At 46.3% G+C, this 14145-nt stretch overlaps 1 protein-coding gene across 1 annotated transcript in view; it reads right to left on the bottom strand.

Moving 5' to 3' along the window:
* The window catches only part of tgfbr3 (transforming growth factor, beta receptor III), a 56901-nt gene that overhangs the window by 23124 nt on the left and 19632 nt on the right, over positions 1-14145 (bottom strand). The window contains exon 4 of the mRNA XM_068589837.1: positions 3288-3425. Coding sequence (XP_068445938.1) covers positions 3288-3425 — 138 coding nt within the window. The remainder of the gene's footprint in view (positions 1-3287; positions 3426-14145) is intronic.

Here is a 14145-nt window from a genome sequence, read left to right as displayed (position 1 = left end):
TGGTGAAATCAGATTCGGCATGATTTCAACGTTGATATTCCCCTTCGGTCACTGTAGACCCACATTGACTCCTGCCTGCTGCTGATTGACGTGCAGTCCTGTGCGGAACATGTTTTACAACAAATTTCTGGCAAGTTTCTGGCATTTTTAAAAGGCGGCAGGGTCCGGTAGCCAACAGCAACAGTTCGCTCAGCTTCTCAGAAGCTTTTCCAGGCAGCCCATCTGTGTCCAGCGAGCCCAGAGCACTGAGACCAGGAAACTAGGACTGGCAGTGCCGAATCAGAGTCCAATTAGCCCCAGGAAACAGCTCTCTCTCTCTCCGATGAAAAAGCAGAGCGAGGGAGGTCTGGCTGTGGGTTTCTGTTCTGAAGTGTTAAGCTCAATACCAGCTCTTCTTGATTCCGTTACCCTACCATCTCCCCGCGGCGACTCCTCCACCTGAGAAGCGGGAAATGGGTGGGATTTAGCGAGGCCACTAACGCGTCGATATTTCTTGCATATCCGCGGCCATGGTGCAGTTTTGTGGCCCCGTTTTTTAATGATCCAACCGTAACTAGGTGCTTTGGATGTCCCCACACAGTTCACCATGCACTTTCTTCTACGTTGACACAAAATGTTGTGTCATCCAGAATTCCTTTTTTTCCTGTGGAGCTAATGCCCGCTCAAAAGCTAACAATTAAAGTTAGCTAATAATCAGACTTTGGGAGCTTTTGCAACATCCCCGGAAAATAAGATGATGCGATGATGTCCTTTTCGGCCCGGCGATTGTTCTCCCAGCAGGATGTGGCGTGCTATTTGAGTCGAGTGGCATGTTAAGGAGGTCACTGTGGAGAGACCCTGAGAACCCCTGCGGGTCACGGCTGTGGGCAGTCAGGCGAGTGGATGAGAGGCTTGCGCCGCCAGAGGACTCTCACTCAACTACAAAATACATCACAGCTGATTCAGTGGGCCTTGTCTGACTGCAGATGCCTCTTGCCTCGCTGTTAAGACTCCCTTTTATCGCTCCGTGCCCCACTCGAAAATCATCATGAACGTCAGGCAGGTATCACACTGCAGAGCCAAACCTCAGCTCGGTCTCCGGTCAGATAAACAGCAAGAGGAATACAAATTCCCCTAATACGGAGCTGCAGAGAGTTCAGGGAGTATATTCATGGCAGCCTCTTGCTCAATGGAGATTGAGAAGATGTAAAAGGCGCCTTGCTCTGCAAAGGGCACTGATGTCCGACATCATTAGGCACACAGCAACAGCTCTGTCGGGTTTAATGATGACTGTCAGCTGTTTTCTGTCTGCCACCACTGACAAGGGGAGACATTTCCTATGATGCAGGCCTGCTGGTCTCCACAGAAACGCACATATCACTGGCCACACATTATCACAGCTTAGGAAAACACAGGCAGGCCAGTTGCACATCCATCTGCGCGAAGCAATGCTCTTTCCTTGGACAAGAGAGCATTTATTTCCATCTCTACAGGAAATATTAATTAAACGGAGGCACTCAGGGGCCCGTGTGTCTTCATGTTGCTCTCTGACAGCTGCTGTCTTACTCGTGCACAGGAAAAGGATCTTTCAATGTGAAACCTGTGTGTGTGTGTGTGTGTGTGTGTGTGTGTGTGTGTGTGTGTGTGTGTGTGTGTGTGTGTGTGTGTGTGTGTGTGTGTGTGGGTGAGCCTGTGCATAGCACGAGGATTTTGCAACCCCTAAATGTTTTTTTCTCCTTTTTTTTTTTTTGCCTGAGAGGTAAGCAAGAAATCACCGAGTCCCATGTGGAAATCATTTGTGTACCTGATATACTGCATTCTTGGAGAATGCTGTGGTGTTGAACATACAATTGAAAGTGATTACTTTTGTGAAGCCAATACATTTAGAAAAAGCCTTTGAGAGTATATAAAGGCAGAGAAGAAGCCGAAGAAAAAAAGGTTTTCATTGCAATATTGTGTAGTTAAGCCCAGGCTGAGGCTTCTGGGTCTGATTTTGCTATGATTTTCTCATGTGATACACAGGCTTTGAACATGGGCAATGAAGCAGTCCATTTTTACATTTTTTTATTAAGTTTCCCAGCGAGGCCCCCTGGTGCATTTACTAAAAAAGGCTGGCTCTCCAGGGGACCTGGCTCACACTGCACTGACATATCCCATGTGTACTCTGATCCCAACTCTGGAGAGCTATTTTCATAACTTAAAGTGACACACTGTAACTCTTCAAAGAAAGCACAAGCACATTGTCGACAAATTAAAAAGTTAAGCTCATTCAATAAAACACACTATTTTCAATTAAATTCTCTCATCTGCTATTCAGCCTTCATTGGCTTGGTCCGGCTAGCAGCATATGGCGGCTGATGTTAGCAAACCTGACCCCAATGAGTCAGATAGGATTGTTCTCGACTTGTGCTCTTGTTTCGCCACATTTAAACTTGAAGAGGATCTTGGGAAATTACGCGTACAATGTGCCGTTGTCCTGTAACTACCACGCTTAACCACAGAGGCCGCAGTTCTGCAAGAGCCACGTCGTCTCCCTTTAGTTCGGCTTTGAGTGAGCGCCTTGCTGCTGTTACACATCTGGATTCAGTATCTCAGATCGGACACCAAAAATGCGACCATTAAGATGCATTCATTAATAAAGAAATAGACATTTTGATTCCGTATTGAAGCAAATGCCAGTGGGTGAGGGATCCGCTCGGTACCTCAGCAGAGCTTTACTGGTTTCGTGTTTGCAACCACACATTCCCAGTTGTTAGGGTTTTCGTGTTATTCGGATACGCCCTGTCTGATTTGAACAGCTGCCAAGCTATCATCAAGATCGTTAACAGGAGGGAAGAGGGAGGGAGGAGGCGGGGATACGGCCCCGTGGTTACAGGGCGTGAATAAAGCTGACAGGGCACATTACATCTTTTTACATAAATACAGTTTTACACCATGATGTGAGGGAGGGATACTGGTTTGACTTTTAGCAAAATAATGATGAAATAAAAACTTACAATTACATATTGAATCATTTGATATGAATCAAAAAGCAAATATAAGCTTTATATATATATATATATATATATATATATATATATATATATATATATATATATATATATATATATATATATATATATATATATATATATCCGAGAGGAGAGCACACCTCGCCACAGTGGCCGTGTATCAGTGCGGCGTTATCGCCCTGGACCTCTTAGTGTGAAGGGCTACTGAAATGGGAGTACGGTTCAGCATGTGAGGAAATGAATACGCAGTTTCAGGGAAGTAGGATTTAAAAGCTTTCGAGCGAACGCTGGACTCACATGAAAGGTGCGCTTCACGCCCAGGGCCAGGTTCTCCGTCTTGATCTTCCAGATCACTGGCTGGGGGGAGTGGAGCACTAAGGCCAGTGGCTTCTGGTGGCGCAGCAGAGACTGGATCGGCTTCAGATGCAGCTCAACCTGGGAAGGCAAAAGAAAGGGATTAAAGTCGCAAGAAGGTACAACACACCTTTAAGCACAAACCGAGAGGATTCACAGCGCGTCACGTGATCTCGGTTCACACGGCTGCAACGTCGAAGCTCTGATAGTCTCACGTTCACTGAAACACAACCAAAACCACCCGGCGGTACAGTTACTCTCCTGGCGTAATTGCTGTGCCGTGATGTAGATTGTTCCTCTTTATCGGGCTTTCGTGGTTGTTTATGCACTCCCTTTGCTGATAAACTCACAAAGGCGGCAAGTTGCGTTCTCCCTAAAAGGCACTTTGCTTCGCTCTGATACGAAGCCTCAGCGGGGTCTGAACTTTCACACAGTGGAGCTCTTTGTTAGCAGGGGGGGGGAATAGTAAGCGGTGGGTCCTTGTTACCATCTCTACAGCATGCAGCTATGCATTTTCGTTCTCAGCCTGCCATTTAAAATAGATTTTCACAGTCTGGTAGTAAGACAGGGGGGAAACAAACTTAAATGTTTTGGGACACAGACTGTTGTTTTCTTGTTTCCATTTGGACCAAATCTAGTCAGGTGGTTAATGGCCTGAGCGTGCACTCGGCTTAAAGTTATCCCGGGCCAAGGATCTGGTGTTCCATCGTCCTCCTTGCGGATCAGCACAGTTTTTAAATAGTACTTCTTAATTGGTAAGATTGCCGTTGACGCCGTCTCTGACTCTCCCGCTTTGATGAGAGGCGATGCTCCAGAGGCTACGGTGATCTGTCTGACACTCTCTTTTAAACTCCCTCGACTAATCACATTAGCCCCATCCTGTGTGTCAGCAGTGAAGGGCCGCAAATGACTAATTCAACCCACAAGGATTCATATTATATCACAGTGAACGACCCCTCCGGGAACTTAACGAGTCCCAGCTTGCGAAAAACATTGGCCCGACGCTTTTGTTCCACTGAAAATGGAACCAGCGATCTGTAATTAGGATGATGGTGTTGAAGTCGACGAAGGAAATCCTGGACTGTTGCCGTTGGAACAGCGCGATTAATGCCATTTTCTGTCGGATTAATATGTTCTATGAATGCCTGTTGATGCCAGAGGCTGCACTCTGTGTCATCAACATGCTTGTAAGTCTTTCCCGAGATAAACAAGGAGATCACGGAGCTGCCTCATTAGGGAGTGATTTCTTGGCGAGCTAGCTCGTCAGTGTAAGTTACTGGAAGCTGGTAGATAGTGAAGATGAGTCTGAATCTTGAACCTTCACAGCACATTGTATCATTTCTGGAGCTTCTAACAGTAACAGCTCAGTGCCAAGCTGTGAATGGTATCACTAGGGGGTCCTCAGAGATACCGATTTCTTTAGAGAATGAGTTTGTGCTAATATGCTCAGTGGGATTGCCAAGCAGCGCGCAGGCGCCTCTGGAGTCTGTTGCTGGACCAAAACCCACAAATGGTCTTAAGATATAACCAGAGACAACAGATTGAGGTGCTGGTAGGTGGACTTTGTCCCTGTTGGACAGAGCCAGGCAAACGGTTTCCTCCTGTTTCCGGTCTTTATGCTAAGCTTCATATAAATCATTCCAGCTCTTGGAATAAAAAAACCTTGTACTTTTCCCTGATGATTGCTGAAAGGAAAACAATAAATGCATTGCATCCTCCGTCTGATACGATCGAAAGCTCCAGAAACCGCTACTTAACTGCTACCTTCCGGTGAAGGTCAAAGGTCAAAAGTGAGCTCTGCACTTCAACAAGCCCACAGCATCTTGCTTAGGCCTGCGCAGAGCTTAAATAACGGCTGCGCACTTCTCAGACAATGATAACCATTCAAATGTCCATATTGGTCAGCAAAACTGTAATTATCTTGTCAGCAGAGAAGATATAAAAAATACTGCTCTTTATATATTTCTCTCTATTTCACTCACACACACACACACACACACTCTATGCTCGCATGCCAGACTCATGCTCTCTATTCTTTCCAGTAAAGTGTGACTTTTTTTTAATCTTCTGGCAGAAGCAATGCGTTCAAAGACTCATCACGGTGATGCTGCGTGAAGCCATTTAACAAGAGACAGCAACGGCACAGACAGAGTGAACATGAGGCATCAAAGCCTAATTACCAGTCCTCCACAGATGTAAGCCCTGGAGGAGAGCGACACAAACGAGTGTTTAGAGACGCGGTGCATGAAAGTGCCGCACAAATCATTAAAAAGTCCCTCCGAGAGAGGAAAGTGGAAGAAATTACTGAACAGTTATCTATGAAGCAAACTGGATTGTGATCCAAACAAATAGATCAGAGACTCAGAGACTCACTGCTCTCTCCATCTCCCTTGTATTTATTTATTTATTTATTGCATATTTTGCTCCCCCTTAGTCCAGACTCTGGAAAAAGCGAGTGCATCGCTCCTCTGAGAATAACAACAACCAAGATATAATCATACCTGGCTTGGCTTTGAGGCCCTGGCTCCGAGAGTTGGAAGAGAGAGGCAGAAGAAGAATGGGAGCGAGGGGGAGAGAGTTGTAAAAGAGGAGGAAAGTCAGACAGAAACATTTCCAGGAGACGTGAGTCACCTGAAAAACACAGGCGTAAACAGAGCGCTGTGGAGAGGAAGAGCCAAGAGGCACCGGCGGCGAGGAAGAGAAGACGTGGTTATATCCAAGGTTTTAGCAAGTGAACGGTGATAGTACCGAGCCCGGTCCGTTCTGACGAGAGCCGGGTTGCACAATGTAAGCACTGGACTCAGCCGCAGCTGGTGTGCATCTCCTCTTCTGCCCGCGGAGATGCCGTCACGAGGTTTGGAGAGACGGGCGGCGAACAGGCGACGAACCGGCCGTGGTTACGCTCTCCTTTCTCAGTGTGAATGTTGGGATCCTGCCGTAAACACAGCCACCTCCACGTAATGTGTGTCCACGCTTGACACTTTAACGCAGCCGACCAACTGACTAACATTTCAATTTGTATAAATCCTTTCAAATAAAAGTCCTGAGGGATTTTTGATGCTTAGTAGACTTGTTTTAGTGGGGAATAGCCGCTAACAAGGCTCCGCTGATGCAGCAAATAAAAACTGCTGCTATTTTGTTATTTTAAAACTTTTAGAAATCCTCATGTGTTTGTGTTTTCATCAGCAGTAACTTGAAAGGACTCAGACGGCGTGTCTCAGCTGGGCTTTTTTCTCCTCTCTTCTTTTTGCTCTCCTCAGGAGACGAACTCCAGATGATGTGACATGTATGTTTGATAAGTAACTGTGCCCACATGCTGTCCACACCTCACCGAGATCCAAACTCAACGCAAGCCAGGCAACCTCGGCATGTGGTCCATATCCGAGCAAGATCGGATGTCGGGCCGTACAGACTTGTTATTTAGTGCGTCCCGCCGTGACTGGAAGACAAAAGTCCCATTTACGTAAATACAATTGGTGCCCAACGGCCTGAGTCACACAGCCAGGGTGTGGAGAGACGAGGTGCAGAAGCACCGGGCATCCGAGTGCCTCTAATGGCGTTGGCGAGGATCAGGTGGCGCTGAGTTGTCCCTCTTGCAGCTACCTTCAGGAGGACACGCCTGATTGATTATCAGGAGGCTGGCACAGGGATTTGGGGGTCCGGTGTCCGTTACAGTTTACAGGGGAGGGCGGTGGTGCATTTTGCCAGCAGCTACGGATGGAGGGCCTGTCTACCCTATCACGTTACTGAAACTACACTCCACACAGGGGACGACAGCTGTAGCAGCATAAGCTGGGAGCCTACGGTTAGCGGCGGTAGCGTGTGTCAACAATGGAAATGTTCAAAAAGAAACAATACAGCTTCAAATTTAAGCTCTGAATCAACAGCAAACAAAGCGCCAACTGGGGAAACAACCCAAACGGTGAATCCCACACTGGCCTTAATTGTATACCAAAGCCACATGGGTTAGTGTGATTCCCCGTGACACTGTAATTACAACGCCTGCTTTGTTTGTCCTAGGCCGTGAACATGCAGTTGCAATTTCATGACCTTTCGGGCAAACTAAATCCCACTGAGTTACGAGTGCGCTTCATAAACGGCGCCCATGGACGCAGCAGTGGGTTCGTTTTTTACAATATTAACCAGCAGGCACCCTGCAGTCGGGGCTCGGTATCAGTGCGGCTCGCAGGTTTTCCTCTATTGACAGAGCGGATCCGACGAGCCCGCCTGTTGATGCGGAGAAAAACCCCAAACATCCTTTAATTAGCCAAAAAACGAGGGACTAATCTAGGAACACACTCTCCCCTCCCAGGAAATGATAATCAAAGAGAGCACAATGTATTCCACGGCATGAAACGGAGACGTGCGGAGCGGTGTCTGAACAACAGCGACTGGGTTTTTAAAATAGGAGACACTCAAAATGGAACTACATGCAAGATTACAAAAGTAAAGACAACAGAGAGGGCTGGCTGAGAGCCAAGCAGTCATGTCTGCGGGAGGAGAAAGGCACACTTGCCTGGGACCAATCACACGGCGTTATCTGATGCCTGCGCATGTGCGTGCGTCTTGTCTGTCTGGATCTTGGTTCTTTCTGGATCAGCGAGGGCGCACAGAGGGGAAGTGGGAGCCGGACCGAAACCTGCTGACCGCTCTTATCAGCACCACCCACATATTCCAGTGCTACCTGGAGCCCCAACCCGCCCTGAACCGCGATGGCAATCTGTCTAGGCGCGACTTTTTGAACACCAGGCTGCAGGAAAAACAGCCGGGAAAGACGTCAAAGTGAGAAAGGAGCTGCTGGATAGTGATCTGTGAGCGATATGGCAGAAGGGCAGGACACGCTGAGGAAAATAGCATAGCATTGAGGTGGTGGGGGGGGGGAGGGTCAGGAGGATATACTGAGATGACTCTGATTGAAGTACATTTTTATCACAACAAAATGTTTGAATTTTTTGTATCATGACAAGCTGTATTTACTTACAATATTTGATTTATAAAATGTGTTTGAAATGTGTTCACCAGGGTGTGAAACTTGAGTTCCATCTAGCAACGTTGGTACTGAGTTCACTGTTAATATACTTCCATTTCAGAGGCCTCACAGCCAGTTGATTAGCTTTGGGCTGATGTTCCATTTGGGAGCATGTGTGTGTGTGTGTGTGTGTGTGTGTGTGTGTGAGTGCGTGCGTGCAGTTTGTCCTGTGTGCGAGCCCGACTCTTATCTGACACTGTGCTCTCGCCAGCTGTTTGTGCCGGTGAGCTCCTCCAGTGAGTCACTTCGCACAGTTAAAAGATATCTGCGAATTCCAGCTGATAAAGCAATCATCTGCTCTGCCTCACCCTGATTTCGGAGCCAGTGGCTGTGTTTGATGTTTGCCTTTGGTAAGCTGATTAGGGCGAGATGGCAGATATCACCGGCCTCTTATGTTTATTTTCTGCCCCATCACCCGCCTGTCTCCACAGACAGGCCTCTTGTTTTGAGTCACTTGAGGTTTTCGCTCTACCGTTTGCAGTAAGTGGGGGGGAACTGGGTGTCTGCTCTCGTGCATGTGGCGGTGGTGGAGGCGGTGGGTTGTTAGCAGGGTGCAAAAGGCCACTTAAGGATGTGAGAGGAGGAACATATGGAAAAATGTTCAAACTTGATACCTACACTGAAAAAAACCAACCCCTTCAGGATGAGGTCATTGTTTTGGTAGGGCTTAAGTGGCAAAACACCAACACCTTCAGGTCAATAGTCAACCGACAAAAATATATTTTGCTTCGAAATCCCTCTGGGTTTAAGGCTTGGCTGAAATTTGAGCCGCCAGTCTCGTTAACAGCAGAGCTTTCCTTGACTGTAACTCTCATTCGTTCTATCTCTCTCGAAGATTATATCTGTTTTAGACACTCTAATTGAACGTTGTGAAAATGTGAAAAAGATTGCACCATCATTTGAGGAAATCACTACCCGTGGCCACGCAAAGCCCCCGACCCGGCACCGCAGCCTTTGCTATGGTTTTTTCAAGTCCTATTCCAGGATACTGCCTCTCAGCGTCTTCTATTTAGCGGCCCCCACGTGGGTATAAGAGAGAAAAGGAGCTTCTGTTTATTTGATTGGGACCACTGGAGCTGAGGAAAGCATCACTCTTAGTGAATAACCCTTAAAATAAAATAAAAAATAATTGTACAGGCGAGCCAGTGTCGGTCCTGAAACAAACAGCCCATTGTCTGAAAGTGACGTCGAGTAGAAGTATGCACGATAAAAATTTTTTAAAAAGACAGAAAATGGTTGGTTTGAAATTGCAAAATGGGCCAAATAAAGCCAGCACACAAATCTCTCTCATTGTGGTCTGGCAATGCTCAGAGGGCATTGTCTATGGTGGTCAGTTTAGATTAAAAAAATGTAAGAAAAAAGGACCAGTGGACTTTTTTCACAAGAGACAGTTTGACTTGTTATAGTCAGAAATGCACAAGTGAAATTGATGGACATTAGCAATGACTCCAGTCCCATTCAGTGTCCCAGTAAGCTACTCCAGCGAGACAGCACCTCTCCTAAGTGGAAAGCAGCAATCGTTAATGGTATTAAATACACTTGTCTGCCGTGATACGCATCTTTACACCATTGACCAGTCCAGGAAAGAAGTCCAGGTTTTCTGTAAACAATATGCTTCTCATTGAAATCATTTTCTAACCAGACAAAGATGTTCTGATAAAACAGCCTTTGTGCCGCCATAATTAGGCTTTGAGATAAACGCTAATGCCGGCATGCTAACATACTCGCAACGACAATGCTAACATGCTGATGTTAAGCAAGAATAATGTTCACCATGTTCACTACCAGCATGCTCACATTTGTGTTATGGCCAAGGTACTTCACTGATTTAACTTAACGTTAACAGTTTTTGAGATATTTTGGTCTTGACCATCTCCATCCCTACAGCCGTGCAGCTCAAATGGCTAAATGGGGCTTTATTAAAAACTTGTGCTGTACGTTATTAGGCTGCTTTTTCATGACCTTCTGAGACAAAACTGTCATTTTCAAGTGTATAATTAGCATTAACTCAACTTCAGTCTACGTCAAAGCTCCAAAAAGCCAAACGAAGAGCAAGAGGAAAGCAAAAGGTAGGAAGAAGATTTGCAGGATGAGACCTTTTGTAAAATGTACACGAAATAACAGCAAGTATAACGCAGAGGTAGAAATAAAATGAGACTGAACCCACCGTGAACAATACAAATGATCAGGACAACTGATCGATACTGCCATACTGTGAGAACTACCACAACAAGGACGTATTCACTGGCTCATTGGTACACATTATAAACTGTAACTGGCCAACTGTATACTGTACTTGAGCACAGTATGGGATGTTGTACTTGACTGAGGTAATTTGATTTGTGTGCAGGAATGCTTGCAAAAGCAGGCTGAACCAATTTCCAAGTTGCATGTTTATACAAGAGTCGGACAGTTCTTACACGTCATTTGAAATGAGCAACACCTAAAATAAATAAACACTGATGACTTTCATTAGGGATGCATCAAGAGCAATAAAAGGAAACCTGACTTAGTCATGACTCCGTTTAAGCTTCAATCATACAAACCTAATTCCCAGCACAGACGGCTACACTTTCCCCTCCGCAGCTTTGAGCACATGGCTTGTATGGCATCGAGAATACAATCCAAAATATTATGGTGGGTATTTCTAGCTTCAGGCTGCTTGGATGAATGACCAGCATACTTTCTCCTTTTGCTGTGTTGTTCCACGGCGACTGCGGGCCATGTGAGTGTGAGCGTATCCCGGGGGCCGAGCGCGACGGCGCAGTCACCGCCGAGGTGTTCTGTTGCACTTAATAACTCAGCTGCGGTGTGTAGGTTGGCCGGGAGCCAAAGTGTGTATCCTGAGTCAGGTCCAGCTGTGCATTTCTTTTCCCGCGGATAACAGCCCATGCCCCCTTTCGTTAATGCCCGCGCCGAACGGGTTCACCGGCGCAGACAGGAAACAATTCACTGCTCTCGCCGGAGAACTCAGGCAGAGAGGCGGGCCGCCACTTTCACACGTGGACGGTGAGCGAGATGTGAAGCTGGCCTCACACGTCGCCGCCCATGACCGCGGGGGGTCCCTCTTTTCTTCGCTTTAGCCCACGTACCCACCTTGTTGCAACGGCAGGTTTGATTCGCCCTAACCTGGTCGAGGCTTGGCTTCTGCAGACGTCTCAGTGACGAGTCACTGGAGGCACACCGGGTTCTCCAGCAGCCGCCTCAACCCCCAGGCGGCCAGTCACAGCCACAGGCCGTCGTTGGAGACACCCAAATACAGTCTGCTCAGCGGCCCAGACATCGCTTCCTCCTCACCTCATCGGCAGAGGTGAGGAGGAGTGCTCTATGAGAAAAATCAACATAATCACCGACTGACCAGGCACCTCTCGTCGCTGACTTTGAAAAGAAGCAAAGGGTACACTTGTAGAAGCAAACACGGGAAAAAAAACATTGCCAGGTGTGTAAGTGTTTTGGGAAATACCCTTTTGGCTCTCCTGTTGTGATATAGATGAGGAGATCAATACTGTGAATTGGCACAAACTGAGCAGCTGGATTACGCAGCAAGAGTGGTTTGAGAGATAAACCTCCTTAATTCCAACTTTACTTTTCACGCTTTCGACTGACATTGATCAAAGGTGATAATAAAGTACACCGTGGTCCTTTATTCACGGTCTTTTACGTGAGAGCATCCTTGCCCCAGATGTGGTCACTGGATTATCACCGCCTCCTGTCTCAACAGTCCACAGATCAGGGCCAGACTGTGTGCGCGAGACGACGGCGTGACGCGCTGTGCGCCCTCCAACACAGCCCCGCCGAAGGCCGAGCACTCAAGGAAGAGAGGCTGCTTGCGTCCGAATCGGCCAATCTGAGCCCACGACCCAGGTGGAAATCCAATCAAGGACCAGAGTGGGTGTGCAAATCTTATCTCATCTTAACCTCCACTCACGGAACGAGCTTCTGCTGGACCACCTAATCTCAACCAGAGCCGGAGTGACCTTCCAACAGCCAAGGCTGTGGGTAAGGAGGAGGGGGAGGGCGGGAGAGGGGGGGGGGGGGGCGGACAGCTGGATGGCTGCCTCCTCCGCAAACGTCCTCACTCGACCACGAAGGTGATGGGTTACCAACAGCTGGGTAAATCGACTTGAGGAGATGGATTTCACAGAAGGTTTTACTGGACTATCCATTACAGTTATGCTGCGAGCGGTCATTTACAGAGCTGATCATCCCATACGTCTACTGAGAACGAATGCAATTAGTAAAGTCAAATAAATAAGCTCCTTTTTAAGTTTTTTTAGATGCATTAAATTAAATAATAAAACTATGGAGAGGACAGATATATTTAACTTTGGACAAGATAAATAAAAGAATCCTGTTTCACTTCCTGGTCCGTAGTCTGTCTCTCGAGAGCAAGTGAAGCTAGGATTAAGACAGCCAGGCTCAAGGGTTGTGGCAGCTTCAACGGCAGCAAAATATATGGCTACGATTGTTTGACTTCCTGAAGTGTTCTTCAATTTAAAACATGAAGATTGTATGGAAAGATTGCGCTTAACAAGCCGTACCACAAAATTTGTCTGAAAATAAAACCCAATTTGGTTTGTTTTGTGTAAATATCGATCTGTGTCTTATCATAATCCACCTTGACACAAGTATACTTGGCAGGACACGCCAGAACAGTTCTGTTTTTGCAACATAAACTGCACGGCTGAAAAGAAAGAGTTCCCTGTTTTCTGTTCTAAATCATCTTCGTTAAAAATAAAAAGTTTCTCAATTTATTTAGTTGTTGTTTTTTGTCTTCTTTCCTTCATAAGTGTTACATGTTTGTTTCACTTTGTTTTCGTCTTTTGTGTGTGAAACAAATAACGCCATACTTTATAAGTGTGACTGTTCCACATCCGGACAAGGTATTTATAATTCAATAAATACAGATATTACCTGAATTACACAACTAGTCCACAGGTCAATGAAAAGTAAACTTTGAGAGATTCCAACAAAAGACATTGTTGTGTTGTCTTTATTGTTGAAGTTCAGAACAAGCGCAGCCTTCGACCCCAGAGAGTCATTTCAGGATTTACCTGCTGACGCAGCAAACGCAAACATGACTGTTTCCATGTGTTTGGCCGAGGCGATGTCTAAACCTGCATCAGCAGCAGAATTGCAATGGCAAGTGTACACATGCTGCTTTTCACACTACATTGATTGAAGAAAGCGGGAGAGAGGGGCCCATGATTCATCCTCAAACTATGGCTATAGCTTTGAGGCGTCCTGCCATGAGACACGCTGTTAAAACCCCTGAAGGCAGGGAGTTGTCTCGAAACCGCCACCAACCTGTGGCACACCGTCGGGAGATGTGCTGATAGTTGGAATGAGCGCATCGGAGAGATCTGCTCAAAACAAATAGGCAGTTGGAAAATATCTTTGTGTAGACATTTAAATGATTTTTTTTTCTTTCTCTAGAAACACACAGGGTGAGCTCATCTGATTGTTCGGTCAACTGCGCCTAGCTTCCTGTGACAAATCCATCCAATTGCGAATTATTTAGCAAATTTGTGAGAAAGAAAAGTGCTGTGAAAAAAGAAAGAAGCATTCGCTGGGTTTTCATCTGGGCCCGTCTGCATGGTTCTTTCATGTCAACCGGTATTGGCCATGTTTCATGCCGTCCGGGGACGAAGACTAGTATTGAACCAGGTTCCAGGTTTTAAAAAAACGCAGTTGCGGTAAAAAAAAACAAAAAAAACGCATGTGTACTATTTTGGTCCAAAGTTTAATCTAAAAATTGTATTTTTTTCATTG

Source organism: Clinocottus analis, unplaced genomic scaffold, assembly GCF_023055335.1.
Source record: "Clinocottus analis isolate CAN_PGR_092001 unplaced genomic scaffold, fCliAna1.0.p SCAF_23, whole genome shotgun sequence".
NCBI lineage: Eukaryota > Metazoa > Chordata > Actinopteri > Perciformes > Cottidae > Clinocottus > Clinocottus analis.
Note: the sequence above shows the minus strand (reverse complement) of the source record. Positions and strands in the feature narration are given on the sequence as shown.